We start from the raw sequence: 26,087 nt of genomic DNA, 5'->3' as shown, positions 1-26,087 counted from the left end.
GATTATAAAAAAATTAAAAATTAAATCCGAAACTGAAAATCAAATAACTGAAAAAGAATTCAGCTTGGTTTGATTTTTCATTTTTTTCAAAGTTCACTTACCTCTAGAAGCGTGCAATAAAATAATTTTATAATTAAGATGAAACGTTTAATAAGAGTAATTTACAACTTGAGGAGCACAAAAATTTTTGTAAATTTTAATATGCTAAAGAATTAAATGCGTAAATTTCAGAGGTATTTTTTGGTATTTAGTTAATATTCTTAATCGAAATCAAATTAAAAAAAAAATAATTATTTTTTCTAAGTTGTAATTTTATCGCACACGTATATAATTATTATACATGAAGCTTTTGTTTGATGCCACCTTTGAATTAAAGGAGCACAAGACGTCCTTTAAAATATTTTCTTGGATCTGGTGAGAAAGTGTTTGTAATGTCATTGATTGATTTCAGCCTTTTTCTTTAGCATAGATTCTTCTACACTAGCTCTTGTACTATCACTCGATTCAAATCATCTACGGGGTATACATCTACCTATATATATATATATATATATATATATATATATATATATATATTTTTTTTTTTTTTTTATCAGGAATAAAAATTTTATTTTATTAAATAATTATATACGAAAAAAAATTTAATAAAATCAAGAAATTACACCCGAGCTAATATAGTCAATAATAATCTTCTACAAATTTCCTTTTTTTTTTTTATTCATTTGTGCAAAGATTTGAAGACATGTTTATAAACTATTAGCTCATTCATTTTCTTTTGCTCTCTCATGCATGTATGTTTATGCACAGTCCATTTTAAGTGTCACTTAGATGATATATTGGCTCTATTTATGTTGCAAAAAATAATATTTATTATCTTTATGATTGAATTAGGGTTTTGAATGGTATATATTACTGTTATTATATCGATCATATGCAACTAAAAAGCAATGAGAGTATTTTTTTTTATATATATATTTGATCTTTTGATACGTAGTTTATAGTTCATGAATTTCTATATATATATATATATATATATTTCTCTCATTCACTTTCCTTAATTCTCAGTAAAATATATCAATTTTGAGCACGGTAAAAAATCCTGGTAGTCTGCTTTGATTCTCTTTAGCTAGAAATTTTGATTAATATTTTAATTTATGTGTTTTTTAAAAAATATAAATGCATGAATAATATTAAAACATCGAGCATTACAAATAATAGCAGGAGGGACACTGGGACAAGACATGATCTCATTTTTAAGACCAAGCATAGAACCCATTATCCTAATCAATAAAATTCGCTAATCTTAACAAACAAAAACAAAATTTGTCTAAATTTTGAAGAATAAAACTAAAATATAAATAAAATAATCTCTTTTTAATTACCAAGATTTGGAGTCTTGACAACATACCTTGATTGGTTTTGTTTTCATTGAATTTTTTTTCATACAGAAAACAAAATGTCATCTTAACATCTTATTCTTACAATCACACTATATATATATATATATATATATATATATATATATATATATATATATATATATATATATATATATATATATATATATATATATATATATATATATATATATATATATATATATATATATATATCGATGAATTTTAAACCATAACCGGTCATTGAATTAGCGATTTTTATATTCATTTAAATTGTTTCAACGAAGTGAGTAATAACTTATTCAAATTTCTTTTCTATTTACTATCTAAATAAGAAAGTCGTACGCCATATATATTTAATAATTTATCAAGCAAAAAAAAAAAAATACGTGGCTGAAAATTCATAAAAAATAAATAATTTTTAGTTAGCTAGCTTGCTGAAATAAGTAAAAAGTAGATGATTATGATAAAAAGTGAAGCTTAATTGGTCATCATATACTCCAAATTATGACAATCAATGTGCATAATCAAACATGGTATTAATAATACAATTTAGTAATATAAGTATAAGAAACTTGATTAATTAGAAAATCTGAAATTGCAATTACAAACTTTACCTTGATCGACATAACTGTCTGCAGATAAAATTATCTATATAAACAAATTAAAAGCCAACACAGGAGAATTATCCAGTATCTTACTTGTATTAGAAGCAAACAATTCATGGTGATCGATCGACAAGCATCTTGAGTACTCCCCAGTTGATCATTGCATATAAATGATGAGGCATTCGAATCAAAAGAGACATCACTTGAACTTATTAAACACGAAACGATATCGATATGAAAGATATTATGAATCTTTATCAACTGATTGCCTTTCATTATTATTAGTACTATAAGCATGAGCAAACCCATGATTTACATTCAATGAGAAGTTCTTCTTTGGCGAGCTTATACCGCGAGAAGTAGGGAGAGCCATATGTTGTGAACCAGAAGGGTTTAATAACTGGAAGTGATTAATGTCCCTCCATTCATTCTCCAATGGAGTAATAGAATAAGGAGGATATTGTGGAAATAGGGAAGACATTGTCGCGGGCGGACAGAAAAAGAATTGATGAGAAGTAGGAGCATTATTAGAAGAGAAAGCTAGTGATGATGGCAATGGAACCGTAGGATTATTATTAGTATTGCTATTTAGGGAAGTTTCTGATGAAGATTGAGGAAGAAATCCATGATGAGGACCAAATTGAGATAAAGATAAATTTGAAGCATCCCAATGATAGTAAGGCAAAGGATTGCTTAGCAAATTGGGTAAAGAAGAATGATTACTTGTTAAAGGAAACAAGTTTTGAGCTGAATTGCAATTAAACCCACCATCTTGATCATTAGTTCTGATCCACTTTCCTTTCTCTTGATGAGCAATATTTTTCAATGAAGCTTCAGCCTCCCAATACTTGAACTTTGCGGTTGAATCTTGATCTTGATTGCCATGATTATCATTATTATTGTTATTGGTTGATCCATTAGAAAGTAGCATTTGTTGATGAAATTGATAACCAAATCCTTGAGGCAAATGAAGAGGAGGAAGTTTATCAATATCATTTTTAGTAGCATCAATTAACCAGTCAATTACCTTGCTGGGTTGGCTCAACCCGAGCCTATCTTGTAGATCATACAGTTGAATTGCTGTTGGTACAGAAAGCCGAATTCTTCTGTCTCTTAATCCTCTTATTGTGCAAACTTTGCTATGCCTATCTTTTCCTCCAAAAGAACGCGAAACCCGTACAATTCTCGGATTCCTAAATGCTGACCATTCTCTTGAACTGGATGCTGCTGCGTTTGGGAATTTGTTCTCATTGCCATCTCCTTCTTGCTTTGTAGTCATCTTCTAATGAGTGCTTCTACCATTATTGAGTTGCAAGGTCTGCACTGAACCTGTAGTAACAATTACATCAAATTGGTTTGGTTTCTGTAATTCCATGCAATTTTCTTTTAGAACCTAGTTAACTGGTATAATAAAGAAAATTTTCTTTGTATTTTCTTCAAGATTTATAAAGTCAGATTGCTTTAAGGAATTCTTTAGGTTTTTTATAGCATATGTTACTCGAATTCGAACTCAAACTCAGACAAAGAATTATGAAAGTTGAATCTAGGGTTAAGCCGAATCCAGATTTTCTAAAAAAAACAATTAATCTGACTCATGAAGTTAAAACTCAAGAATAATTAAAAAATAAAAAAGAAGAACATATCATATGATAAGCATATAGATAACTTTAACTTGGAAATGAGAAAGAAGACTAACCGTTGGATTCTTGGAAATGATGAATTTTGCTTCTTGAGCGTTTAGGTTAGCTGAGGAAGAAGAACAGCAGTAGTCGCTAGAAAAGGCATTAGCCTCTTGAAAGTCCTACTTATGTTTTAGTCTTCAATTTAAATGATATATATTGTTTGAGAATGAAGAATAATTTAATCCTTTTCAAGTAATTCCAATTTGAAATTTCAGAAAAAAAATCATAATTCAAAGATGTCAGAATTTAACCTCATAAGATAAAAATGAAAGAAAAAAACAAAAAAAAAAAAACAAAGATATGGCGCGTACACGACCATGTGTTGTCAGTCTCTATTGACACGTCTACTAGCTAAACGAGTTAAACAATAATTTTATTCTTTTTTACATACCACATACTGATCAATCACCTGCCTTAATAATAATGAAGTATGGTTGGTCTTTCCTTGTAGTTTACATTTCTTAATTTAATTTTTTTTTTTTTTTCAATAGATTGCTAATTTTTCCAAAGGGGACCATCCAATACATATTAAAAAAAAGAGGGCTTATGCTTTATCGACATCTACCTTTATAATGCATGCCTTGAGGAATAAAAAGCTAATTATCTTCTTATTGTTGGACAATGTGTACATACCTAATAATATTATTATTATTATTATTATTATTATTATTATTATATCCAATTTTGGAATTTAAGTTATTGTTAAGTTTAAGTAAAATGATCTTCGAGTAATAAAAAGAAATAGATAATATTGAGCTCTTATAGCTAATTAAAGTTAATGATACCATAATGATATCCAAAATTAAAAAATCCCGTTTAAATCTTGAATGATAGTCGAACTAATAAAAGAAATTAGAAGAAAAATACCAAGTAAAAAAGATTAATTAAGTAAAGAAAAGTACTATAATTGTCTCCAGAATTAAAAATTTTCAAGTTCAGATTTTGATTGATAGTCGAATTAATAAAAGAGATTACGAGCAAAATAAGATTAATTTCATTGATCTAGTTTATTAGGCAAAATTGATGCTTTTATATCTGCTTGATTCACCAAATTGTAGTCAGAGAACTCGAACTCGAGACCTCTCACTCCTTATATAAGTGAAAAGACCAATCAAACCACCATCTCATTAGCAAATTGATAATTGTATTAATTATGTGGCTTAGAAGATTGTTTGATAAATTGAAATAGATGATAGATAGAGATATCGATATGTATATAATTGTAGATGAGGGACCAAAGTAGGTTCTTTAAAGCATCTAGAGATAGTAGTATTAAGGACCACTTTCACACATACTTATGGCAGTGAGATTTGCGCAGCAGAATTGTTGAACCTAAAATATAAACCAAGGAGAAGAAGCAGATCAACATTTTTTTTTCTTTTTAATTAATTATTTTTTTAATTATAATGCTAAATATGGTTCTTAATTAGTTGTTCTTTTGACTTAAATCATCAGATCAGAAGAGAGTAATTAAGTTTCTGTATAATGTCTTCCATTACTGTGAATGTATTAATTAGGCCATGGCAGGCACATTAGTTGTTAGCATTAGTAGTAAGTATCGGCTATTTGATAAAATTAACTGTTTTAGTGGTTATTAGTTGTCATAGTAGTTCTCGTTATTTAGCTAGTTTTTCATCAAACATTGAAGGAAGCAACATTACGTGATTTGCTCTTTTGAACTATGAATAGTAGTTCAAACGCTACGTTTTCGAATACTTTAAATAATATAACTAGTATTTTTGACTAATCAAAACACTAAAAATTATATGAAAAATTATTATTGAATAACGCCAAAGATAGTAATCTTTCACAACATACTATTCCCATTAACATTATGAATAAACGTTACATTAAAAGTTGTTGTGGTTAAACAAGACCTCAGTTTGCTAACTGTGGAATAAGTTATGTTCATTTTTTGATGAAAAAATGAGAAAGAAAACCCTAGTTTTAATTCTAGAGACTAGAGAAATAAAATCGTCAGGCTCCAAAGCAGCGTTCATTCTACAGTGTTGAATCTGGTGCAAACAAGATATAACCAAAAAAAAAAAGATTAGCAAATAAATAAAATGAAAGAGAAAACCCTAATTTTAATTTATTAGAATAATGACAGATTGATCAAGCATCAGAGGGAAACAAGAAACCCTAATTAATCCTTTCAAAAAAAAAAAAAGAAAAAAGAAACCCTAATTAGTTCAATTGAACTTACTTATTTGCGAGTGTACACATTGGAGAGAAAGAGAGGTATTTGTTTAAAATTTACCTTAATAATCTAGAAATGGAATCTTCCTAAAAAATAATTGAGGTCTAATAGACTGTACGTAGCTGCAGTTGCAGTTGCAGTTGCAACAGTCAAAAGCTGAAATCTACTTTATATCCCCATCTCATCAAAATAAGTTAAAACCCTAAAACAGGACTGAAACCCCTTTTAACCCTCAAAAATTAATAAACCAAAATCCTGCATTTTTATTATTCAGACAAGAACCAAGAACCCTAAGAACCTGTACCAAATGAAGGCTTCTTTTACATGCAGAAACCGAATCTCCTTTAAAGAAAGGGATAACAAGTTTTTTTCATTAATTACTTTTGATGAACTTATATAAAGAATGGATTGTCTTTTTCTGTATTAAATTTAGGGTTTTCTTTTCTTTTTTGTTTGGAATTATCTGTAAGTGTTGCTGTATATGAGCAACGGCAGAATATGAAAAATGGTGGGCATCACGAGAAAAGGTTTTTGACTGTTCTGATTCCCACCATAAATTGGAAGAAAAAAAGAAGAAAAAATGGTCCCTAAATCCAAGACAAGCACTGTTGCTTCTACAGGCTGCAATTATAAAGGAATATATCCAATTCTAAAAGATCATAAATAATTAAATTAGCAATTGAAGAGATTTAAGCTGGCTAGGGTTCTCAGTCTGCCGCAATATATATGGACCAGGATAATGAAATTGAATGCTCCTTTTACTTTGTAAATCACAATTTTAACAGCAGAAAAATACTTATGAGAAGTGTTATAACCACGAAAAATGAGATTAGTCTCTTTCATAAATAATAAAGTATAAGAATACTCTTATGAAAACAAAAATATAAATAGATAATATTGATATAGAAAGCATCATGGCATCAAAAGTAATTAATCTCTTATGCGTAAAGATATACGATTAAACCTATTGAAAGCTAATTTAAATTAATCTGTAAGACCAGGACTCTGAATTGCATTATAACATCTACAATATTTACAAAAAAACACAGTCAGGACTTTTTTAAAACTAGATTAGTTTTAAATTAGCTATTTTAGTAACGTTCAACTATTAATTGTTTGAATAATTATTCATAAAATGCTTTTATAAAGTGTTATCTTAATAATTAAAAGCTAATTCAAATACAATATTACCAAATACGATAAAAAATAGCCATTGCCGAACACATGGCATATATCAAACGTAACTTCAAAATTCAAATAATTATAATACTGTACAAGGATGATTTAAACCAAAGTACCAAACCAAACAATTCCTATGTAGCACACTGCCTTAGTCTAACCCATTACCTATATTAATAGAATTAAGTTTTTTTGGGAGAATAACGAAGCCTATCGGCTCAGTTTTAGCGGTTTTATTAAGTTTTTTCCGAATTATATTGATAAAATTAAAAAAAAATTATTTAGATTAGGTAGAGTTGATGTATTAGTTCTTAATTATTTACCTAGTATTATCAGCCTGTAGGATTCTTTCAACAGCAAGTGTTCAAGAATCCAGTATACGTAACTAGTTTTTGGATCCACACGTGCGGATTTTGTCTAATTCTACACGGTAAATGTAAACTTATTTTTAAAAAATTATTGTTAAAAAAATCCAAATAATTAATTACTAATAAAGATGATAAATATATGTTTCACTTTTTATAACTTGTATTAAGTTTAAAAAGAAAAACATATAAAAAGAATAATATATATTAAAGTTAATTAATATATCATTTTAGAGATAAAGAAATGTAGATGAATAAAAAACATCCTCTTTTTATAAAAAAAATAAAAATAATTTAAAAAAAAAAACACATTTCAGAAATAAAGATGAAAAATAAAAATATAATGTGGAGACAATAAATTTATAAACTCTGACTTGCATGACTGCCACTCTATATTACTGATGAAAATGACTCAACAATAAATAACTACAGATAACACTGTCCAATAATAAAATTAAATTAAATTAATTTATAAAATTAGAATTTCTATACAGCACTTCTTTCGAGGCTTTTACCTGAAATGTACTATTACTCGTTAATTTGATTTTGAGTGTTCCTTTAAAATTTTGAAACCATATTATTATTTTTTTTAATTTTATTCGTATTTATTAAATGTTATTTATTTTCATATTTACTGTTAACATTAGCTTACGTTTATTAAGACAGATTTTTCTATCATTCAAGTACTAATCTAACCACAGGATTTCAAGTCATGATGATAAATCTCTGTTCATATTATCATAAAAATCAAATATGAATTTGATTTATGGATAAAATCAAATATTAATTTATTTCATTACAACGTACATTCGGTACTCGAGCACGAATTGCCAAACCAATAGCAGTAACTTGGTTTTTTTTTTTTTTTTTTTTTTGTTAATGTTGTAATAAAAACATTTAAAAAAAAAAAAAGGATTGTAATGAAAACATATGGCTTCAAAAAACGTTTTTTTGAAATACAATCTGAAAGCATACTATTAATTCTGATATGAACTATCAACATCATGACAAATTTCTACTACTAATTGCATGCAAGAGAAATATTCACATTCTCACTGTCTGTTAGGATGGGGAATACAGGCGAATTCATATAATAGAGTGTAATACTATTATGATATTCTTCGTTTAACGATTACATGAGAGTCTAATTCCTTTCAAAATGAAAAATAATAAAATTAAATGTGTTTCCCAATATGTTAACTCAAAGACTCAATCTCGTGATCACCAGACTAAGATCTAATACGCTTCAACCACTAAATTAAGCTATCTTAGATAAATTATATTTAATAGTGGAATACAATATAATAAATTCCATTTACAATGTAATATTAATATTAAAAATGCATTTAACAATAAAATACGATTAAATCAATGGAAATTGACTGCATTTTTTGGAGAATTTTATTACTTGCAAAATCAGAAATTTAAACTTATAATTCTCGTGTTATGGAATTTTTTTATTTTATCTAATTTTTTTCCCAGAGTAAGAAAACACTTATATAGATACATTTTTAATTATATTATAATATATTTCATTAAAAAGTTAATATCAAAAATATTAAATCATCTAAGCCAAAAATGATCAGTTTCTTTCTTCTTCATTTCTTATGTTTTTTTTTTTTTTTCTCTGATTATGGAGTTATTACTCTATTATTATGCCATGAAAATGTGAGCGCCAAACCCTAGAAATGTAGACGTGATCAAAGCAAAGATAAATGCTCGTGCTGTTCTTAATAATACAAAAGGTACGTACCAGACAAAGTTGAAGTTGTGACCATCACAATACCAACCCCCTCCCTCACGCGCCACTCTACATGCATCAAAACGCGTGCTCGTGCCGACATTTTTCTTTTTCTAATATATTAAAGTTAAAGAATGGTCAACTCCTTCTAAGAAGATAGAATGGTAGAAATAATTTTTGCCTTGTCATAAGTCTTGAGTTTGAGCTTAGATACAAAGTTCTTTTAAACAATTAAAAGATAGCGTTTTGCTCTCATTGTAGGCTTGTCTAACGCGAATTTTGATTAGTCAAACTAACAGGCTTTTCGATACCGAATAGTTAAAAAGAAAATAAATTTTGAGTAATTGGCGTAAATATTTGCTGAGAGCGTTTTATGACCCAATGCGAGCATAATACATAATCAATTAATTCAGTTCAAAGCCGAAAATGAATCTTTTTTAGAGCGAACCAAAACTAAATTTTGTAAAAGCTTATTTTCTCAATCTGAACAAAAATCAAAATTGAAATTACTTAAAATTATAAAGCGAACCAAACCAATCAACCTGAAAAACCAAAGTAAAGATTGTGAAGATATATGACTAAAAATAGTTTAAAAAGAAGTTCAGAAACCAGAGGCACTGAAGGTGTTGATGAGGAGTACCTGATAGTGGTCCAATTATATATTTTTAGCTACGGCAAACCAAACCTTGACGTCTTCAAAACGACCAACTTTGCAGTATTAATAATTATAGGTTCACAGTAATTTAATTTACCTTTCAAAGTAATAAAGTTACTTCCTAGACTTAGAAATTCAACGGTAGAAAAAATATTTATACATTTATAGAGAAAAACAGCCATAAATTTCTACACGAAATTATAATTGGAGGAAGCTTTTTCAGAGGATATATAGTATATCCTATAAAATAGTTGAAACTCTGAGAAATTTGTACAGCAAGACTTTATGGTGATGCAATTACTTGCTTAGGGACCTCGAGAAACAAACTCCCAAAGGGTTAATTTAAGTTTTATTTTTGTGAAATTGAAATATTCAAAATAAAAATGAAAGCTATCTCATCTATTTAATAATGATCGGTACACATTTTGTGTCTGCACAATTTAAAAGTAAAGATTGTATTTATGGTCCTTATGACTTTTTAAGACATGATGTATTCAATTATGGTCCAGACTGCACATCTAGAGCTCATCTTTTATTTATTTATAATATAAAGTTATGAATTGTGAAAATTAAGAAAAATTATTAAGAAGGATCTACACTTGGTTTTCACTGTCTGGCAAGTTTTAGCAGACATTCTAATATCATCTACTGTCTTTTTTCTGGGTACAATTGCTTTGCCTTCAATTTACTCCATTGACTAGGTTTTGAGCCTTTTGAGGGTTTTAATTTTAACCCCTGTATTTGTCTTTGGTAAATTTTATCCTATTAATTATTAATAATAGTGAATTTAAAAAAAAAAAAAAAAATTCCCTTAGCTTGTGTATCTCGACACTTAGACCACAGGTGTTATTCTGCTAAAACCTGACAATAACAACTCCATATTTTGAAACCTTAAACTTGCAGGTAATGTCAAAGTTTATCTTTCTCAATTATTATTAAAAAGTCAGTTTTGCATACAAAATTAAATCCCCTCTCGGAAGATCTCAATGGCTCTCTCCCTCTCACTAACCTGAAACAATCAAGAATATTGTTAAGGATTTCTAGGAATGGATTAATGGAGAAACAAGGATTTTCAACTTATCAATTCGACCGTCAAAAGAATTATACAAAGTCTTCTTCCAATTAAAATTGCATGATGTATCAAAAGAGGAAGTTGAACATAAAATCAATATTAGTACCATTTTCTTTTTGCTAATTATTCTTTAAAACAAGTACCAACGTTGGCATCCCATCCCTAATTGTGAAAACTAGGTCTGACGAAGCCTAATCTAGCTATCCGCACTCAAAATTGTGTTAATTAGGGTTTGATCGCACAAGGCCTAACCAGCGATTTCACCGCTGTATGGCTAACCAGCCATTACCAGCTATTCCGGTGTCATGCAGGCGAGTTGCAGCCTGCAACCTATCTTATTTTTTAAAATCTATGGCTAATATGCTTATTAGGACGGCTAATTGCAATTAGACAATGTATGCATACAACATACTATCTTATTAGCTTGGGATAAGACAAAATCTCTTTAAAGCCTGGGCTGGGCCAACTCAGAACGAGCCCAATTATCTCTCTCAATGTAATAGCCCAATTACACAAGTGTAATTGCATTTCATTACAGCTCACCAAACAAAGCCATATTGCCACAGTGGCAAAGAACACTACTAAACAGCTCCAGCCCGGTTAAAGTCAATTTTTTGGGGCTAAAACCAAATCCAATCACATCAGCTTCTGGAATTGCAGTTGACATAAAATTTGAAATGGAATAAAAAGGAAATTTCACCAGACAAATCAAAAATCAAATGATGTTTCAGATATCACTGGAATCATCCATTCCAACTGCAGTTGCATTTGGGTTTTATACACATACATCAACAATTCTGAAGAAAATAAATGAGATGTAATTGCAGACAACTACTCTTATTGACGTTAATTGCCAGCGAGTCTTTCAAGTGCAGCAGAACAAAATGATTAACATTAAGCTAAAACGATCTGCACCTCTACAGTAGACAGAAAAGATTAACAAAAGGGCGAAGCATACAGATTTTGCCACAGTCCAACAAGACCTGGTAAGAAACCAAAAGGTTTTCAGTATCAGTAATTATAGCTTGAACCCAAAAATCTCATAATATTCATAGATTGTGGCGTCTTCATTAAGTTTTTCATGTCATTGTTCTCTGAAAATTTTTTGGAATGCAAGTATAAGTAAAAAGCCCAAATGGGATGACCAACATGAGTTTACTAAATTAAAATAAATAATTAACCAGTCCAAGAAAATACAGCTATACATCCAATTGTTTCACATAGGTAACAAACTGCAATGTAAAGGTACATCCATGCTGCCATAACATCACCAAAACTGATATGCTAAAAGTTCAGCAGCAGGATTTTCTGACACTACACCTTCACTAAAGACTTAAAGTGCATTCAAGTTCAACAACCTACTCCATAGACAATCAAAATTACCCTGCCATAACATAACCAGTAGAAGAGTGTCGTCTTGTAAAAAATAAAACAAAAACCACAGATGAAACGAAACAAAAGATTACCAGCCGAATGACATAATACCATATCTGCCAGGAAGTAGAGGAAATGCTTGCAATCACAATAAACAGTCACCATGACCCCAGGGTCAAACGGAGTTCCAACATGGTTTGCTACACTATACAAATAGCATGGCCTTTACCCCCGATGATAGGGACATACACACAGATAGAATGGTAAAGGTGGGAAGTTCTTTCAGTGACTGGATCCTAAATGGGTATCGACAGAGGAAGCGTAATCTATTCTAGCTCTAAATAACAATTGGCCAACTTGAAATAAACCCTTCAAAATTTGAATGTTTTTATACTACTGATCAACAACAGCTAAACCTTAATCCTGAGTTAGTTGGGGTAGGCAACATAGTTTCGTTTCTTCCATTCCACTCGGTTTGCATTAGTTTATTATTAAGCAAGTAAAGTAAATCAAAATCAAGCAAAAACTCAGCACATGCCAATTAAAATTACAAATTTAGTGATCTAAAATAAAAAGATTAAAATAAAAACAAAACAACTTCTCTGTCTGTTTCTCTTTATTTCTTAAAGGCATTATTCGACCATCAAAACTGCTCATTTCACTGGCATGCTTTGCAGCACATTCAAATTGGCCAAATCAAAAACAAATATTTAGCCAATGATCCATGGATTGTGCATTACACACAAATGCTTAAACAAAATAACTAGATGAAATATTAGAATACTTAATGGAAGTTTGGATAATGTGGAGTACATTAACATACTGCCTTCAATTGCTTTTAAAAAGGCAAATTTGTAAATGACTAAAAAGGATCCCTATCAATTTTTCCCTTAAGTGAATTTGTACAGCCTATTTAACCAAGTTCCTGAAATCAAATAACAATGGCACAGGAACCTGCAAATCAGAAATGCCTACTTAAACCAAGTTTTAGAAACAAAATAACAAGGATTAAGGAATAGTTCAAGGCAATATATGGGAGTACAGTTCTACTCATACCATGAAATGATAGGGCCAAAACCTTAACGTGCTATACCACAATTAGTTTTTTATCAAAAACAAAAGTTTAAAAATACACCTCATTTAAGTTGGAGAATAAGCAAGGTTGATTTAGTTCTAAGTAATGAAGGGAAGTTGGAGAATAAGCAAGGTTGATTTAGTTCTAAATATTGAAGGACTTTAATAATAGCGTCACTGCTGAGATATTTAGGAGGAATATTATGATATAACTGATATTCAAACACAAAAATATGTGAGTTATGCAAAAAATTTCCTACTCAACTATCAGTTGCACCACATCTTGCAAAGAGTTATCACAAAAAATTTTCCAGGTAAGATGTGCAAACTTGAGCCGAAATAGAATGAAGTCCAAAGGTGAAAATAAAAAAGCATCATTAGAAAACAACAAATGCAAAACTGAAGACAAAATATTCATAACCAAATACCTACACTACAAAGCCCTTAAATTAGTACCTGCTGATAAGCTTAAGACTAAAGACAAGAAAAACAAATCAAGTGATAGCGGCAGCTGACCTCAAACAAGCTGAATAATAATTAAGGGAAAAATAAAATTAGAGAAATTGAATAGAATCTTTTCTGAAACCATAAAACCATGTTTCCAACAGTATAATGGTAACTTCAAAATTCCAACGATCAAAATTATACAATTCTGATTATCTGATTAATGCACTGATTTCCCAAGCTTCTGCAATTTATGCCCACAAGGATTCACAGCACTATCACATGATCCGTAGGATTAAAAGGATGATATACGCTTCCGTTATGAAAACTGTAATTTTATTAGGTACACCATGTTGTGAGAATGCATCATTTATGCAAAAATCCATCTCCAGCTTTCACTCCAATCAAAAGAAACGAATCGTGACTGCCTCTATGAGAACAGATTGAGAAACAAATATCATAATCCTATGCTGCTAAGATGCTGTGCAATGGGTCTCAAGCACTTGTCTATAGACTATCTCCCTGTAAAATCAATCGCACAAACAATTAACCTTAATAAATGCTGCCACAAGCTTAGCCATGTTATTGACTACAAAATGCAACAAGAAGCACTTTCTACTTTAAATTTCGATAAGCACCATAAGAAGTTCATGTATTCTGTACAGTTCTGCAGATGCACAAGCAACATCACGTATGTGTATTCCTGGTAATTTGAGCAATCATTTAGCACAGCTGTTAACCTAACCATTGAAACTTTAAAATCCCAACAATATCATTAAGAATATCCAATATTAATCAAAATTCTGACAGGATTGGTCAAACTCTAAATGACTGATATTGAAAATGCCAATGCTGGCCTTAACACCTTCGATCAACAAACATAACAAAAAGGGCAATGATGTACGATCTTAACCACGAGAATGCACATAAACACAACAGCTGAACGCCAAATCCTAAGATTGAAAGCTGAAGAGAATCGCAAATTAATTAACTACCATGCGGACCCATTTCTTCCATTAAACCACAAAACTTCAAAATTGATAAACCAAAACAGAACGCAACTATAATTAATTAAAATCGATCATGCAAAACTAACCCATTTCATTTCTGGTAACCGCCTCCTCTCGCATTATAATCCTCCTCGACTGTCGCAGTCAAATAAACAGGAGGGAAATTGGCGACATCGAAAGTCGTCTCCTTCATCATCTTCTCCACATCGGCCTTCTTCAAAATGGTGCGTTTAATTGGGGGACGGTTTCGGCGCTGATCGCGAGTGTAGTACTTGATATCGTAGACAGTTTCCGGGTCGGATGTGGGCACGATGGGCTTGATCTTAGGGGTGGCGGGGCAGTGGACACGGTACTCAAGAGGGCTGGGAATGGCGGATCGGTATTCCGGATCGGCGCATGGGCCAGTTATCTCCCAGGGTTTCTTGATGAAGCGTTTTAGGGTTTGAAGGAGAGATGAAGCAGCGGCGGTGGTGGGTTTCGCCATCTCAGGGTGAGACAGAGCGCGCTTGCTTTGGAGGAGCTGTTGATTGAGTATGGAAAAGTGCGAATCAATTAAATGGGATTAATCTCAGAAACAAAGGTCGATTTTTGGGTCCGATTTACGATTTGAGACAAATATAAGAAATTAAGGGATGAGAAAAAATAAAATTTTCATTACTAGCATGTGTTTATTATATATTTGCTTCTATAGTATCCATGTTTATTAAATATTCATTTAACCCTTGACCCTTATTTTAGCTCTTTATGACATTATATTCCTTCTCAATATTTTTTTTTTTCATATCCTTGAAATTTTAATTTATGAAGAACTAATTTAAATTTTATAAAATTAATTTTTTATTAAAAAATAATTTTAATAAAACTAGTATGTTTAAAATAACAATTTTCATGAAAAATATATTTTTATAAATTATATATTTAACCTTATTTTCCAATACCTTTAAATCAAAATCACGTGTTATTACACATCATGACATAGTCTAATGATAAAATTTCATAATAGATCTAAGTTCGAATCTTCACTCTCCGGTAAAAAAATTAATGTTATTAAAAGGAAATCTTAATTTTGTATATCTCATTGCAATTTTAGTAATATCAATAAGAGAAATCCATAACATTATTCTCAACTTCATGCAGTATAAGATAGGTATTAGACTAAATTGAAAGTAGATGCTTTTTCTCGTATTGGGAGATTAGGGAAAAATATTATGAGAATTTAAATAAAAATTATTAATAGAATAAGAAATGAATTTCATTGCAAGCTATTTATTGTTAGAATGCATTTGTCAATAGAATTAATTCTGGTTGCTCATTTGAATCGATGAAATATGAAATCTAAAAAATATAAATCCATATATTGTGATATTGATGAAATTTGATAATCCATCATTTAGTTAAAAAAAAAAAAAAACAAAATCAATGAATTAAATAATATTTTTAAAATAAAATTAAGCAATCTAAATTCTATAATTGAAAGAAAAATATTGATGGTATTGAGCTATTCCAAAATGATGAATGAAGTCATGATGGAACTTGGTCATTTCATGGATTTTGGCCTATTTTTTAACAATTTAATAAATAAATTTAATAAATAAGTGAAATATTTAAATTTCACTAGTCAGACGACTTTTTAATCGTACTCTCCCATTATTTTTCAAGAAAGTGGATTTATTAATTATTTTACTTATAATTTGCTAATTAATTTTTATAAATTAATTTTAAATTAATACAAGTTTAATAGTAGTTTTTAAGAATTTAATTTAATTCACGATCATAGTTTTTTCCCCATTTAATGCTTCTATTTATAGGGTTCTTACATATTTTTGAATAAGAGGGATTTGATTATTCTTATAAATAAATAAAAAAAAGTATATTTTGAGTATAAAAAACATATATTGCACATTCTCAAAAACTAGTTTTTGAATAAATTGCCAAAAGAAAATTTTAATCTATGTTTGGTAAATCTTAATAAATGTAATTAATACAATAAAATACATTTTTGTTGTAAATGGCTTAATAAACCTCCATGACTAATTAATATATTTTATAAATAAAAATAAAATTGCAATTATTATGACAAAACATGTAGTTAAATAATTATTTTTCCTCAACTTTTTTTTTTCAATTTCATTATGATCGAGGGGTTTAAATCCAAATCTTTTGGTTCTAGAGACAACTCCAACATTATTAAATAAAGCTCATAAAATTAATTTAATCTTCATATAATTCTAAATAAATATCCTTAAATCTTAAGTAAATAAATAAATATCCCTAAAAACGGAAATAATCTTTGATTACTTTTACATAAATGGTACGAAAAAACAAATCTATATTTGGAAAGTCATAATAAATATAATATAATATAATTAAATATATTTTTATCATAATATTACATCATAAAATATATTATATTATATCACATTTGATTATGATTTACTAATATTTGCAAATTAGATTTTAAAAATATGTTTTTTTAGAATAGATTTTTAAAATATGTTAATTTAGTACAAAAAAATTTAATATTTTTATCAACCTGTTGCTTCCACATAAATAATTACTTATTATAAAAAATTATATTAAATCTAATCATTATATAAATAAATAATTCGAAAAAAAATAACATATTTGATCTCAACTATCATAAGACGAAGTGTTATAGTGTTGTGTTGTTGAGAACAGCAACAATATTGCAATTACACATTACATCACATTGCTCTCTCTTTCTCTCTCTCTTTCAGTATCTTTGCTTCGTCCTTTCCTTTCTCTTGATTCTTACGCTTTCTCTCTCTCCTCTCCTCTCCTCTCCTCCCCTCTCCTCTTTTCCTTCTTCTTATTCCTCCTGCTCCTAACAGATATCTCTCTCTGCCATTTTTCCTCTCTATACCCAAATCAGAAACCAACCAATAAGGTACTTTTTATAAATGTTTTTTGTTTTGTTGCCTTTTTGATCTGATCGATCCATGTTTTTGTATATATCGTTTTCAGTCAATTGCTTAATTGTTTTCTACAATTTTGCATTTCACTATTCATTTCCTTTTTTGCATTTTTTTTTATAATTTTTCTTGTTATTTTGGATTTGGGACTTTGTCTTCGTTGGGTTTGAATCTTTATGGTTCTTTTAGTGACTGTGCATAAGCTATTTATGATTTTTTTTTGTAATCCTGGGCATGCTTTAATTTGTGAGTTTCTTTCTTCTTCTTCTTTTTTCTTCTATAAGATGTGTTGCCTTTTGTATTGTGATCTCATATTGGGTTTTGGTTTGATTTACTTGGGTGGTTTTCATTTCTGGATCTTGAGACTGAAAATAAGCAAATTGAGCATATACGAATTCACTACTCTGTTAGTGTTGCTGGCCTAACTCTGCCGTATTACTAGTACCATATTTGTTTTTGGTCCTTGGTACTGCTTTGGCTGCTATTGTTATTCATAAAGCGTCTTCTTTAGCTGTAGGACAACCTTCTGGCAAGCTTCGATGCAAAAATAGTTGACATTTTGGATATCGTTATCATTCAATTGCGTTAAAGCTCATAACTTTATTGCATCTGTTTTTCCTTGTGGGTTATGATCTTTAGGTTGATCCGATTAATTCTTTTTTTATGCTTACTTTACTGAATTTTTGCTGTTGGATTTTATCTATAGATGGCAACGCAGGAAACAGCTCCTGCCTCTCCTCCTAGTGCTCAAGTTGTTGGAAATGCCTTCGTGGAGCAGTATTACCATATTTTGCACCAATCCCCTGGACTGGTGCATAAATTTTATCAGGATTCAAGTTTGCTTAGCCGTCCGGATGCTGATGGCACTATGACAACGGTGACTACCATGCAAGTAAGTTTATTAGGAAGTTTTGATAGCTGATATGCAATTTCGTGTTTTTCTTTATTGCTCTATTGGGAGGTTCAGTGGGTCTGAGATACAAAATGGGGTGTAAAAAACTTTCTCCTTTACTGATCTCTCCACACCAATAGTAAATATTTTAGTGGATGGAGGAACTCAAACCTCAGACCCCTTAATCCTTACGAAGTGGGAAAAGCAACTTAGCATTACGAGTTTAGGTGGAGATTGTATGATCTCCTTAACGAACTTACTTGCAGAACCCATTATTAATCATAGACTGTTCAATCAATGAATATTTTGTGCTGAGATGTCTAGTAATTGCTTCTCTGGAAACCTTTAAATGTAGAAAACTGTTCTGAGGATGCTGATAGTTGATGTGTGATATGGCTTTGATATGCTTTGTGGGGATTTCTTGATACATAAGTTTAAAGGTTTTGAGATTCATATTAGCTAACTTTTATTGCAGTCCTCTATGGAGCAGTCTGTTAATGACAACAGTTTCAGGGGATTTTTCTCTTTACCTCGGATTGAACTTGAATTTTAAATGATGTTAGCAATTTGAGTTGAATATTAAAAATTATAGCTATTGTTTAGCTGGTACGATTCATGCTTTTTATTTTTGAGCAGGCTATCAATGATAAGATTCTTTCATTGAATTATGAAGACTACACAGCTGAAATAAAAACTGCAGATGCGCAGGAGTCTTATGAGAAAGGGGTCATTGTTCTTGTAACAGGCTGCTTAACTGGAAAGGACAATGTGAAAAAGAAATTCTCTCAAACATTTTTCCTTGCTCCACAGGACAAAGGCTACTTTGTGTTGAATGATGTATTTAGGTTTGTTGGAGAGGATGAATCGTTGGCAAATGATTTCTTGACTAACGGTGTCAATGAAAATGCCATGCCTACAACCTCGACAACACAGACTGGTTGGGGTGATATTGTAGAAGGAGGTTGGCATGATATTGTAGAAGGAGGTTGGCATGATTTTTTATCATTTCCCTCCTTATTGTAGTTTATTGAGATCTTGAAATGTTGAAATTTTGCTTTAATCTGTTCCAGATCCCCATGAAGTTACTAATCATCTTACAGTGGATCCTACTACTCCCTCTGAGGAGGAGGATCTCAATAATGGTGCTGAAGTTTGTGATCCTTCTGATAAGGAGGAAGGATCTGTGATTGATGTAGAGGTTGTTGAACAACAAACTGATTCAATCCATAATGAAATTCTCACAAGTGTCGATGCAGCTCCTGCTGCCCTTGAGGATGCTCCCAAGAAATCATATGCATCAATTGTGAGATGATTGTTATTGTTCTTTGTATTTCAAGACTTCTTTCTTTTAGTTGGCCTATTTTGACATTTTTTATTCTGAATTTTATGTAGTTGAAAGTAATGAAAGGTACAACGCCTAGTTCAGACTACACAGCTACCACTCATGCAAAGGCAGCTCCTGCAAACTTTCAGAAACCATTGCCGAACTCTATAAAACCTGCTTATGCACCAGAGGCTGTTGCTCCCTCTAGTGGTGGTGCTCCTGAAAGTAGCGATGTTCACGAAGAAGGTATATTCAACTCTTTTTGATATGAGAATATCTAGTTGAGTCAAAGGCGCATTTGCAAACTGTTTTTAACTTAATAATCAAGAAACCATTCTTATTCTTATTATTTTTTTTTACTGTTAGTATGCAAATTTTTTGTTCTGATGTGAATTCAGAGCATTGCATTCCTCAGGACCATCTCCCAGGGAGATATCCTGATGGCACTACCCCGCCCTTTGCAATGGAAAAGACATATTGCAAAAGACATAGGCAAACCTTGGTGATGGGTGGGGCAGGATTCGGGAACCTGACTATGGAGCAGGTTAAGGATAAACCGTCTCTTAATAATCAAGAAAAAAGAGAATGACGAACTGGCAGGGCTTATGTTTTAGCCTTTTTATCTCTGTGCTTCATGTGGAAGAGGCACTATTGCTTTTTTAGTTATACTTGCTTAATTCATATTTTTTTTCATGTTGTGCTTCTAGCTGAAGGTTACTCCATATATGTGCGGAATTTACCATTTAATGCAACAACCGCACAACTTGACGAGATCTTTAAAAAATTTGGCCCAATTAAGCATGGTGGCATCCAAGTTAGAAGCAATAAGGTGTGTTTTGTGTTTTTTTGTGAATTTTTGTTTAACTAAGCAATTATTGGACATATTATTTATGGTTATTTCTGATGGTTTGCAGCAAGGATTCTGTTTTGGCTTTGTGGAATTTGAAACATTGAGTTCCATGCAAAGTGCACTTGAGGTACTGCCTAATGCTTTCTTATTTTACTAGCTATAAGTTTCTTTATCTTCTACCTTGTTTTACACCTATTATTTTGTTATGCTTAATAATCATGCTCCTTTTATTTTCTGTGGTATTTTGGTAAATCTTTGTGGTTACCAAGCTTATCAAATTCAGATCCTACCTTGGGTCATTTTGGGTTCTCAAGATCAGATTAAGAATTATAGGACTTCAAAAATTCTGAAAATCTGAGTCCTATTACAGGAACACATCTTTTTCCCCCATATAATATTAAACCAAAAATTTTCATGGGATAGTGAGAACCGTTGTTGTTTTGCACTTTAGAGCTTTGGTTTCTTTCAAAATACTGAATCACTTGCTTTCATTGTTTTTACGTAATCAATCACCTGTGATGTGATCCTGAAGATCCTATTTGATCTTAACAAATCTGCCAAACCTATAATAACCTTAATCAATCCTGTAGATGTCTGATTCTAACAGTGACATAACTTCATGAATTGTTTTTTGATTCCTGGCATAAATCCTATAATCCAGATCATGATTTTAGCAAAAATGTGGCTTTACCTAGATGTTATTCTGTTTCATCATAGCAGTTCTTTATCTTAATATCTATATGCTCAAATAATTGAACTAGTTCTCGTAATAGGTTGATAGTGCTAAAAGGTTATAAATTTTCACCACAAATAAATGCTATGAAAGCATTATGGTTTACTAGGAATCCAACTTCAAGATTAACAATTATTTTTCCTTTTTTTGCTCCTTGGACTGTGTTAATTTTCTAACATACCACTGTCAAGGACAGCGGTTGTAAAAGTGTGGTGGAATGTTATAGTTGCAATGTCCTAGATTGGTTCTATGGGAACTAATATTGGATAAATACGGTTTTGCGCCCTCTCTCTCAGATAGTTAGCTTTCAGGGACAAGTTTTATTGAGACGCTTATTATATTCACATTTTTTTTCCGTCTCTCTCTCTCTCTCTCTCTCTCTCTCCCCCCTAGAATATTATTAGTTTCTGCATCCAAATGACATCGCCTGAAATGGATATTTAGACACTAAGGAAATATATTCCATGTTCTATCATATGAGCAGTGTGGCCAGAAAGTCATGGACCATTTAATTTGATGAGTTGATTTCTAGGACCAGAATTAGCTATTGAGTGAGCTTTTCCTGACACTCTGACACTCTCCAACTTATTTCCATTTTTTCTCTTTGCTTTAAAACAGTGTGTGTGTGTGTGTGTGTGTGTATATATATATATATATATAATCCTTTTTCTATCAAACAGCCCAAGTAACAATACTTTCTTTTCTTGCTACTTAATGCCCCTTAGACCTGCATAAACCAAAATTCTGGTCACCCTTCTTCCACTCATGAAGTAACCCTTAATCAGCCATTGCCACTCATACAAGTATTCAGCATTGTTGCGAGTGTTACATAATGCCCAGTACACACCACATCTACTTGGAAACCCCCAATCCACTGCAGATGGAGCACAATCAACCACTTTTTATTTGGGAGAAGACCTGCAATGACTTATCAACATTTTTGCTCCTGCTACACACTCAATTCAGTGTAGAATGCTTATTTGTGATCCTTCTTGCTTTTTTTCTTCCTTTTTCCACTCTTTTTGTCCTTCCATTGTTTTGAACCTACTGGCTAAACTTTTTGAGGGGGATGCAGAACAATATAATATGGGTGCCACTTGAGGCAGCTACCACTTTGGCTATCAGCCAAGACACAAGCATATCTTTACCCATCGTCAATAGGTGTACATTCCTCACTAAACTCCTCTTCAATAACTCTATTAGATATTATTATGCAGTCTATATAACCTTGCTGATTGTCACTAGCTGTTGTTACTCATTGATTGTTGAAGTTATAGCTCTGTTCTTAATTGGGCAGTTTGCAATTCACTCATTAACCATGAAGTGGAGAGTCAGGAGAGCCTGGTGGACTGTTGCCCTCTATGGCTATGTAAACAGTGCCAGGATCACCTCTTTCATATAGCTGAATGGATTTTTCTGGTTTGAGTTTTGAGGTTCAATACTCAAGGTTGGATTGGCTGTTGGCATGTCCATTTTTTCCAAGTCTCTGGGGAGGGTTGGTGTTTGGCATGGGATTGTTTTGCTGGTTCCTGTTGTCATAAGTATAGACTAGGGAATAGATATATTACTGCAATGCTTTAATTCCTTTTTGTCGGTAATTTTTGCACTTTTTGAAATTTGACACATGCCTACCATTCTATTCTACTGGATATTAGATCATTGGCGGTACTCTTACTCACCAAGATGTAAGAATAATTGTGGTTTTGTCCTCTTTGCCGCTCCGCCTTTCCATCATTTAGCATCTTCTTTTTCTTCTCTCTAGAAAGGGATATCGATATAATTTATGTGGAGGTCAAGTGTTATTTTCACTTTGGCTGCCATTGCACTGCTTTGTTTGCATGTGGCTAACTGGCTATTATTTGAGTTTGTTGTACAATTAATATTATCGAGAAAAAAATTTCAGGCTTCACCTATCAATGTTGGGGATCGTCAAGCAATTGTCGAGGAAAAGAAAACAAATACCCGAGGTAACTTTACTTGTTTAATTAGTCAAATCTTTTATTTTAAAATTAACTATGTTATTGAGTTGATATTTTGAAGCATACTTTTTTATGCCCGCAATCATATGACATCAAGTGAAAATATTACTGGCTTTTTCAGTTAGCAGCAGTGGGAGAGGGAGGTACCCCTCAGGAAGAGGCGGCTTTCGGAGTGACAGTTTCAAGAACCGTGGGAACTTTGGTGGTCGAGGTTATGGCAGGAATGAATTCAGAAACCAGGGTGAATTTTCAGGGCGACCCAAGGGTTCAGGTCGCAATGGAGACGACTACCAGCGGGTGAATCAGAATGGAAGTAGAAGGGGAGGTCGTCAAGGTGGGGTAAAAGGTAGTTCAGTTTCTACTTGACATAGACGAAAAGTTCATAGATGATTTTTTGACAGTACAAAATGAGGGGCATCAAGACACTAGAAGTTCAGGTTTTCCATTTTCTTATTTGCAACTTTACACAAGAACATTATTGTTAATCCTTGTTTTCGGTACTCAGCTTTTTTTTTTTTTTTTTTTTTCGTTTCCTTTCTTTCCCTCCGGGGAATTTGATAAAAGCTTACTTGACATGGAAAATTCTGTTTTGGATCAATTATGTAATCTTTAATGAAAGCTTATATAATTTTGTAAAATTGATATTGCTCCTCTCTTTTTACTCCATAACCCTTACCACTGTCCCCTCCTTGTCTCACTCAGCAAGAATCAAATGAACCATAAATTTCACGGAAACCCTTCGCTGTTCTTAAGTGGTCCACAACTATTGGTTTCTTCTGGTAATCGTGTACAATAATTAAATAAAAGGAAGAAAAGAAAGTAGTTGTCGCAGGGTAATCCATTGAGGAATTTTCCGATGAATTGGAATTGATTAAAAAATAAAAGAAATGAAATAAACTCATAACACAGAAACAGGGTACGTCAAAATTTAGTTTGATTTCTGCAAGTTGGATACAAAATTTGAGGCAGCAAAGGCAGCAGATCCACCAACAACACTGAGCAGAGCAACTGCAATTTGCAACACAATTTCCCAAATGGAATCCTCAGGAAGAAAATAAACACAAGAGGGACCTAAAAACAGTATTCCCAAGCTAAGGCTAAACAGAGCTCCTGGAGTCCCAGGGTCGGTAGCTGCAGAGAGGACACCCAATTCCTCTGCCTTCGAAAGCAAACCCAATTTCTCTATTGTTGACAGAGACAGACCAAACTTCTCTGCAGCAGATAATAAACCAGCTTTCTCTGCCTTGCTCAGTAGCTTCAGTTGCTCCACCCTTGTTAGCAGCTTTACTGGAGGTGAGGTCGCTAATAGCTCTTTTCTTGGTCCTTTCTCTCCAAGAGGAAACACAGTTGAATTCTGCATTATTAGGAACATATAAACAAATAAATGCCAATAAATTGAAAGCTAAAATTACCAATCTCAAAACTCCAAGAAGAAAATATCAAAAGATGAACTAACCTTTCTAGAGCTAACAGTTTTGGAAGCAGAAGATGGCAATGGTTTCGGGGTAGCCATGGATTTGATTAGAAGAGGAGAATAAGAGGGAGAATTTTCTGTTATTGAAGGTTTCATTCTATTAGAATAGGAATACAGGTATGGAATCACTCTACTACTTGCAGAAATCGCTGTGGACTCTATCATTTTCTTCCTCTGGAGAAGGAGAAGTCTCAAAGGCCAAAGCCACCACCAAACTCAATGAATGATGGACAATTGAAGCTATCTTGGATTTTGTTGGGTTGGGTTGTCCACGTGGCAGTATCTGTTTGGTAAGCATTTCTTTATGCCTTATGCTTTCTTTGAACATTGCATTTATTTATGCTATTCATTTAAATTGTTGATAATTTGGCATTTATATACCCAAAATGTAAGCAGCGGTACCAAACTAGAGAAATACTCTGGAATTTTATTTTAGTATAAGCAATGAAAATATATATAAAAAAAAAATTCTAGAATTATAATTTTACTAAAACCTTATAATGTTAATTGATCTCAAACCACAATTCAAGAACCAGTGAAAAAGGCCTTCAGAATGCCAAAAAGTTACTGCTGACTCGCCCCAGGCCTGTGTCTCAACCACACTATCCCAGGCGCCAAACGACACAAACCCAGCTCCCCTTGGCTCGCTAAACGAGGCTAGCTATAGAGGCAACCAGGCCCTAGCGATAAGCATTCTACAGGTCCCCTTTTGCGCTAAAAACTCTCCTAAGACCCACTGTTTCTTATCCATTCAGTGCACCTTTCGCTCGCTACAATATGTAGTTCAGAGCCGTTTTCCTGTGCCAATTGAGTTGAGCCACCACTGGTTCAATGTACCTTTCGCCTGAAGGACCAGATATGTGGTTCAGATTCCTTTGCTTGATGCCAAATAAAATTGTATTTCGTTTATTTATCTTTTTTTCTTTTTATTTGCTATTAGGAGTATTTTTGTGCATGCAACGAGCAGAAAAATGTTACACTTTAAAAAATACGTATTCATTAAAGAGCGAAGTTTGATGTCTACTTATTTTGCACGGAAACAAAACTGAAAAATGTGAAAAAACGCAAAAATGATACTGGAAAAATGACATTTAAAATATA

At 31.8% G+C, this 26,087-nt stretch overlaps 4 protein-coding genes across 5 annotated transcripts; 1 reads left to right on the top strand and 3 right to left on the bottom strand.

Annotated features, from left to right (window-relative positions):
- Nucleotides 1–1,956: 1,956 nt before the first annotated feature.
- Nucleotides 1,957–3,919, bottom strand: LOC105640641 (transcription factor TCP5). The gene is made up of 2 exons (XM_012225007.4): nt 3,702–3,919; nt 1,957–3,334 (listed from the first exon to the last, which is right to left on the bottom strand). The coding sequence occupies exon 2, from the start codon at nt 3,282–3,284 to the stop codon at nt 2,250–2,252; it is 1,035 nt and encodes a 344-aa protein (XP_012080397.1). The 5' UTR covers nt 3,285–3,334; nt 3,702–3,919; the 3' UTR covers nt 1,957–2,249.
- A 7,686-nt stretch (nt 3,920–11,605) lies between these two features.
- LOC105640640 (furry) lies at nt 11,606–15,418 on the bottom strand. Of its 2 annotated transcripts, none has more exons than XM_020681944.3 (2): nt 14,888–15,414; nt 11,606–11,882 (listed from the first exon to the last, which is right to left on the bottom strand). In XM_020681944.3, the coding sequence occupies exon 1, from the start codon at nt 15,283–15,285 to the stop codon at nt 14,893–14,895; it is 393 nt and encodes a 130-aa protein (XP_020537603.1). In that variant the 5' UTR covers nt 15,286–15,414; the 3' UTR covers nt 11,606–11,882; nt 14,888–14,892. The 2 variants fall into 2 exon arrangements, with proteins under 2 accessions (XP_020537603.1, XP_089571818.1); XM_089715692.1 differs by lacking the exon at nt 11,606–11,882 and adding an exon at nt 13,885–14,313 and having other exon boundaries at nt 14,888–15,418.
- A 2,052-nt stretch (nt 15,419–17,470) lies between these two features.
- Nucleotides 17,471–24,150, top strand: LOC105640638 (Nuclear transport factor 2 (NTF2) family protein with RNA binding (RRM-RBD-RNP motifs) domain-containing protein). Its single transcript, XM_012225004.4, has 9 exons — nt 17,471–17,709; nt 18,441–18,626; nt 19,263–19,611; nt 19,697–19,929; nt 20,019–20,196; nt 20,658–20,779; nt 20,865–20,927; nt 23,437–23,500; nt 23,634–24,150. The coding sequence occupies exons 2-9, from the start codon at nt 18,441–18,443 to the stop codon at nt 23,876–23,878; spliced, it is 1,440 nt and encodes a 479-aa protein (XP_012080394.1). The 5' UTR covers nt 17,471–17,709; the 3' UTR covers nt 23,879–24,150.
- A 279-nt stretch (nt 24,151–24,429) lies between these two features.
- LOC105640637 (wiskott-aldrich syndrome family protein, putative (DUF1118)) lies at nt 24,430–25,219 on the bottom strand. The gene is made up of 2 exons (XM_012225003.4): nt 24,969–25,219; nt 24,430–24,866 (listed from the first exon to the last, which is right to left on the bottom strand). The coding sequence occupies exons 1-2, from the start codon at nt 25,149–25,151 to the stop codon at nt 24,441–24,443; spliced, it is 609 nt and encodes a 202-aa protein (XP_012080393.1). The 5' UTR covers nt 25,152–25,219; the 3' UTR covers nt 24,430–24,440.
- Between the last annotated feature and the right edge of the window lie 868 nt (nt 25,220–26,087).

Source organism: Jatropha curcas, chromosome 10 (genome assembly GCF_041381405.1).
Source record: "Jatropha curcas cultivar XTBG-Jc1 chromosome 10, XTBG_Jcur_1.0, whole genome shotgun sequence".
NCBI classification, from domain to species: Eukaryota; Viridiplantae; Streptophyta; class Magnoliopsida; order Malpighiales; family Euphorbiaceae; genus Jatropha; species Jatropha curcas.
This window is presented reverse-complemented; position numbering and strand designations above follow the sequence as displayed.